The following is a 6,362-nucleotide window of genomic DNA, read 5'->3' on the forward strand; positions in this document are numbered from 1 at the left end:
GCAAAAAAAAAAAAAAAAAAAAAAAAAAAAAAAAAAAAAAGAGAGAGAGAATTGCTCTCTGAGATGTCCAGCTCCATCCCCCCCCCACTGTTTCCACTCAGAGGCTGTCGGGGCAAGCCTGCCTAGGGAGGATGCCTGATGGATGAGAACAGATTGCACCTGGTTTGTCTACTTCTGTGTCCCAGTCCTGGCCAGTTCTCTTCTCTTCTCGGGAGGCTGCTGTTCTCAGTGTGGCCACCAGTTGGGTTTCCTTAAAAGGTCACCCTGGATGGTCCAGGAAATTATGGCAACACTAGAGGTGCATCCCTTCATCCCTTCCACTCTGCTCCGTTCGTCCAGCGACCACCCCTCCCTCTCACTCCACCAACCAACCACCCACCTAAGCACCACAGCATCTGATATCCACACCTTCGGCCACCATGCTGTCACTGCCCACCACTCTGCAACCACCAATCACTCCCCATTCGCTCATCCAAGCAGCTGCCCACTCATCTGTCCACTCACCCACCTAAGTCTGTCCACGCTTCCAGCCATTCACATGTTCAAACCACGACCACCTCCTCTCACCATTATACTCATCCAGTCCTCCCAGGGTTCATCTACACACCCTGTCTACCCAACCAGCCAGCAAGCCATCCCATCCCAGCACTCACTGCCCACGTACCCACCCAGCCTCCAATCACATACTACTCACCCACTTTCCAAGTTTGCAACCATCATCTGACCAATCATCCTCCCTCTAGGGAGCTCAGTGGAGCTCAGTGTGGGGCCTGGGGACAGCTCCTAAAAACCACAGATCCATCCCCAACACACAGACCAGCCAGCGGGTCATCCTGGATATCACCAACACAGATTGGGGAGGGAGGGCACATTTCTGCTTAATGGCCATGTGGGGTCAGGTATAGCCACTGAGATGCCATCCTGGTCTTCAGCCAGAACCACTGGGATGGAGGTATCTCCATTCTGATCACACAGTTTTACTGACACCTTTTTGAGACAGCATCTTGCTATGCTGTTCAGGCAGGCCTTGAGCTCGCAACAGTCCTTCTGCCTCAGCCTCCTGCGTGCTGGGATTACGTGCATGCACCACCACACCTGGGCTTTGCTTTTTTTTTTTTTTTTTTGCAGAACCAGGGATTGAGCTCAGGTCCTTGCACTTGCCAGGGAAGCACTTATTTCACTGAGCCATCTCCGCTGACAGATTCTTGGTGCTATTTTGTGTCGCACGGGATGCAGCACTGATCTAGACAACAGCGCCCCCCTCTGTCTCCCTCAGGTCAAGCCGGCTTAAGGGGCATTTTATTCTGGCAAAGAACAAGTTCCAAGAGAGACGCTATCTGGAAGCTGGAGAGAAGGAATAAAGCCTTCTGCACTTCAAAATGTAAACGTGATTTTATTTAATGCCTTTTATCCACCACAAAGTACAGCTTCCTTCTGCGTCCCCTCAGCCTAGAAAACAGCATCGCGGCGTAAGGCACCGAGCACTGTCCAGGTGCCGAAGGGAGGAGCTCCGAAAATAAAAGAAAGCAAAAGTGTCCCCGCTGTCCCCAATGTCCAAGAGTGATTGTCCCCCCAAAGCACAGCCTGGAGAAGAGAGTGCTTAAATTAGAACTGCGAACCACCTGCATGCCAGGTTAAAAAAAAACAAACCCATCCAACAACTTCTAAGGAAATCAACAACACAGGCACAAGCGCAGAAAACCAGAGTCATGAAATTCGTCCATAAATTAAAAAGAGGAAAGAGAGGACCTGTTTCCTCCTCCTCGCCGGCCTTCCCCTGGTCAGCAGGCCCTTGTGCTTGTTCTTTAAAGTCCTATAAAGAAGAGCCTGGATTCCACATCAGCCCCTTTTGCCAGCGTCAAATATTCCGCAGTCAGTGCTGGGAGCTCTGCCGCTCAGAGCCCGGTGCAGGATGGCTCGGACACGGCCCCTGGACATGTCCTCTGGGTGCAGACACCCTGCCTGCTGTCCAGTGTCTGGGGCTCTTGGCGGGGAGCGAGGGATGGGGGTGCGATGGCAGGTGCTATAAATACTCCAGCTCCAGGGCATGTCGCAGCGCCTCCAGGTCAGCGTGACAGGATATCCGCCAGAAAGGCATGTTGTGCTGGAACACAGAATCGCAGCCACAGGTCACACAGGGAACGGCTCCTTCCCAAACAGTGCAGAACCTTTGGGAGACCCTCTTCTAGCCAGCACCTCCACCCCAGTGCGGCCTGGTCACCTCGGCTCCCACAGTGATGAGGGGGATGCCTGGTGGAGGCCGGGCCCGGAAGCACCATGCAGTCCACCTCCTTCCAGCTGTCTGATAGGCAAATGTTTAAGCCAGGAGCGCCCCACCCGCAGGCTGCAGGAGGCCCCGGAAGCTGGGAAGGCAGGCCTACATGTCTGTAAGCTGTTTTTGGCAGTACTCGGGGTTGAGCCCAGGGCCCTAACACTGAGCTATATCACCGGCCTTTTAAAAAAATTTGAGACGGGGTTTTAGTAAGTTGCTAAATTGTTTAGGCTCCGCTCAAACTTACAATCCTCCTGTTTCAGCCTACCAGAGTGCTGGGATTATACGGAGATTATAAAGTTTGAACATTATTACGTGAGTTTTATTGATCACCTTTATGATTTGATCACACAGTTCCTGAGCACAGGGTGGGGTGGTGTGTGCGTGTGTGTGCACGTGTGTGCGCACGTGCGGTGCAGGGCGAATCTGAACCCACGTGGATCAGATGCGACCTGCCCTGGCGTGACTTGGTGAGTGTTGGCATTTATGATCATGAAGCACATGCGTCCGTTTTTTATTAAACTTGGGCTGTTTTCGTGTAGAATAATTTCCCAAATTAAAATATTGCAGAAGGAAGCACATTACTTTGCACATGCGACCTGCATTACATATTTTATAATACAGGGGCTGTGCTTGGGGACCCACGCCCCACAGGGCCAGGCGCGAGGTGTCACTGGGTGACAGTGCCTTGGTCCCCATCCTTGGCCCTTGTGTGCCAAGAGGGACTTCACAGACTTGGATAAGGGCCTGGGGCCGGGCTGTGTCCTGAGTGCAGGGACTTGGTCCCTTTGTCCCGTGGTCACTCCCGTGGTCACTTCCGGGACGTTCACGGGAGGCTCAGGGGATGAAGCTATAGCTCAGCTGAGTGCGTAATTTCACCTCCTGGTGGGAGTTGGGCAGACTGTAGCAGGCTGAGTCTATATGTGGTGCCTAGGTGGGAATGAGTCTAGGACAGTGAGCTTTGAGCAGTTCTGGAGGACAGAACAAGGGGGAGCACGGGTGCTGGAGAGTGTGGGGCCAACACATGCAAAGGCCCTGGGGTGCCTGCCACACATCATGACGCCTGGCACCAAGTAGTTGCTCAGAAAATATGCATGGGGGGTGCCAGGGAGATGGCTCAGTAAGCACTTGCCTGGCAAGCACAAGGGCCTGAGTTCAATCCTCGGTTCCGCAAAACAAACAAAAAAGTGCGTGAGAGGGATGAGGAGAGCGAACTTTCCATGGTGAGCTCCTCTCGGAACACAGCTTCTCTTCGTTTTGCAGCTTGCCCAGCTCCTAGCTGCAGGAGCAGGACGCTCACTATCCCCGGACCCACGTCCTCACCCACCAAGCCTTCCTTTCCCCGCAGAGATGGATTCTGGTGCCCACCTGCCTAGCCTGGCCCCTTTAAAGAGTGTAACTCATTTTTCTGGGAGGGAAGGAGCCGAAACAGAAGGGGACAAGCAAGTTGCTGAGATGGAGATATGACATCAATGCCCCGACACAGCGCCCGCCCAGCAGAGCCCCTCGTCCTGGGGCCACACTGTCCGCTGCTCCAGGGACTCCTGGTACCAGGAGTCTGATGACTCGGCTCATCGGCCTGGGACCACTGTGCAGAGAGGGGCCCCTCGCGGAGGAACTTGTAGGGAAGCGCGGGGCGTGCGGGTCTGCGTGGGTGGGCGCCCCCTGCTGGTGAACTGAGGGTGCGAACGTCTGAAGTTGGGGCCAGGCCTGCACACCCTCCGCCCAGCTTAGTGACACCATTCCCTAGAGACCTGGAGCCAGCGAGAGCCTCCGTGGAGGCTGTAAAGTCTGGGTTGCAGCAGCCAGGCCCTCAGGTGTCATTGTTTCATGAAAGAGAACCCAGGATGCCCTGACCTACTTGGAAGGCCCAGGAGACAGCGACCTGGGGATCCCTTCTCCACAAGAGCTGCTGAGGTGGAGGCCCAAGGACAGGCCTGTCAGGAGGGAAGGGGGGCGGGTGTCTTCCAGGCCAGGGGCACTGCCTCTCGGAAGACCCTGGGGACCTTCCCGTTTCTTCTGGGTTTCATCCACTGAGACTGGAAACAGTTTTTGCATTTCCTTGGGATTTGCTGCCAGTGAGGAAAGCGGGAAACCAGGTCCCCCAAATTAAGCTCTGCGACATTAACAATCTGCTTTCCAGGCCTCTGGGTGGGGGTGGCAGGCTCTCTGGGGCTCTGTTGACAGGTCCAGACCCCTGGCTTTGGCAGCTGTTTCTTTTCCAAGAAAAGGGCTGCGGCTACCAGAGCCCCCTGCCCTGTGCTCGCGGCCCAGATCACAGATGCAGGATTTTCTTTTTCATTAGCCTAATGCTGTCTTTATTAAGCGGCGGGTCCCTGGAACACGTGACAGCGAGCATTCAATAAAGGCGCGCACGTGCAGCCGGGCCCCAGCCTGCCCTGCCCAGTCTGCCCTGCCCGGAGTCCCTGGGTCCCCGTACGGCATCCCAGAAACAACCCAGGGCTGCCTTGGCGGCACAGGGGGGATTTGCAGGAGGAAATTACTCAGGACGCTTCTGCGATCTGCAAAGAGGACTAGACTGGCCGGCCGGGGGTGGGGATGGTGGTGGGGGGAGCAGCCGGGGGTAGGGGGGAGCGGCAGGCTACCTTCTTCGCACCTTGCTCCTCTTCCACCCCGTCGCCGATCACGATGTAGACGGCTTTCCTGCCGAACCGCTGCATTATCCTCTCAAAACAGCTCTCCTTCCCTGCAGGAGCGGAGGGGGGAAGGTGACCCAGCGGTGAGCACCCCGGAGCCAGGAGCTGCCGGCTGCGGCCAGCCGCCTACAGCTGGACCAGGCAGCCAGCACTGCGTTCTCCAGTGGCCAGAGCCCTGGGATCCAACCCACGGGAAGGAGGACAACGGCAGGGACAGAGAGGTCACCCAGGCACCGCAGCCGGCAAGGGCGGCGCAGGAGTGGACAGTGGCCGATCTCTGTGGCCGTCGCGTGTGGGGGTGACAGCCAACACGAGGTGGCCACGCTGCAACCCAGTGTGGAGCGCTCGCTGAACACGAACAGGCCGAGCTCCACACCCCCAGCAGCGCAAAAAGAAAAAGGAGGAGGAAAGGGCAGGACAGTAAATTTTTGTTGTGCTATTTTGCCACAGTTAAAACTAAAAAAGAGATGGGTTGGAGGTGTACATCTGTAATCCCAGCACTGGGGAGGCTGAGGCAGGACTGCCACAAGTTCAAGGTCAGCCTGGGCTACACAGTGAGCTCAAGGCCAGTTTGAACTACATAATATTCAAAAAACAAAAGCAAACAAAAAATTAAGAAAGTTCTATGTTTTAATTTTATTTTTTGGTACTGAGAATCAAACTTAGGACCTTGGGGCCGGGGAAATAGCTCAGTAGAATAAGCAAGCACCTGCCTGGTAAGCATAGGATCCCGATTTAATCCCTGGTACCGGAAAACAAAACAAAACAAAACAAAACAAAAAACCAACCAACCCAAAAGACCAAACTCAGGACCTTGTGCTCTCCAGGCAGGCACTGTGCCACTCAGCTGTAAACCCTAGCCCAAGGAAGTTTTAAATATGCCCTGGGACTAGAGGCATACAGAATGAAAGTGAGATTTTTTTTTTTGTTTTTGTTTTTTGGAAGTGAGATTTGTAAGGATGTGTTGACAACTTTCTAATTGCTATTTTGAACTGAATCACTGTGATTGTAAAAGCTAAAGTCATTTTTTGAAAAAATGTATTTGGTACATGGTCTCACCACGCAGGGCAGGGCCAGCGCGGTGTGTGGTTCCAGGGATTGAACTCTGGTCCCTGCACTTGCCTAAGCAGGTACTTAGTTCTCTGAGCTATCTCACAACCCCCCATAAGACACTTACATCATGTTCAGACCTAGAACTTCAGTACAGGCAAAAAATCGCTTTAAGGAAATGTTTCCACAGTTTTGTAAGTTGACTTTTTAAAAACTTTGCCTCAGAGAAAGAAGGTTCACATTTTTAATTAAAAAATGTTTCAATTAGATTTATTCTCTAGTCTGTTTTTAGGTGATACAAGAATTAAAAGGGCTGGGGATCTAGCTCAGCAGCACAGTGCCTGGCAAGCTCAAGGTTGTGAGTTTAATCCCTGGTAAAAAAA

General features: G+C 53.5%; 1 protein-coding gene across 2 annotated transcripts in view; it reads right to left on the bottom strand.

Moving 5' to 3' along the window:
* Nucleotides 1-1,379: 1,379 nt before the first annotated feature.
* Nucleotides 1,380-6,362, bottom strand: part of Eya2 (EYA transcriptional coactivator and phosphatase 2) — a 241,229-nt gene continuing 236,246 nt past the window's right edge. For both annotated transcript variants that reach the window (XM_023720813.1, XM_004636067.2), the window contains exons 15-16: nucleotides 4,879-4,979; nucleotides 1,380-2,104 (exon numbers count right to left, since the gene is read on the bottom strand). In XM_023720813.1, the coding sequence (XP_023576581.1) occupies nucleotides 2,024-2,104; nucleotides 4,879-4,979 (182 nt within the window). In that variant the 3' untranslated portion in view covers nucleotides 1,380-2,023. The remainder of the gene's footprint in view (nucleotides 2,105-4,878; nucleotides 4,980-6,362) is intronic.

Source organism: Octodon degus, unplaced genomic scaffold, assembly GCF_000260255.1.
Source record: "Octodon degus isolate 3935 unplaced genomic scaffold, OctDeg1.0 scaffold00077, whole genome shotgun sequence".
In the NCBI taxonomy this organism is placed as follows: domain Eukaryota; kingdom Metazoa; phylum Chordata; class Mammalia; order Rodentia; family Octodontidae; genus Octodon; species Octodon degus.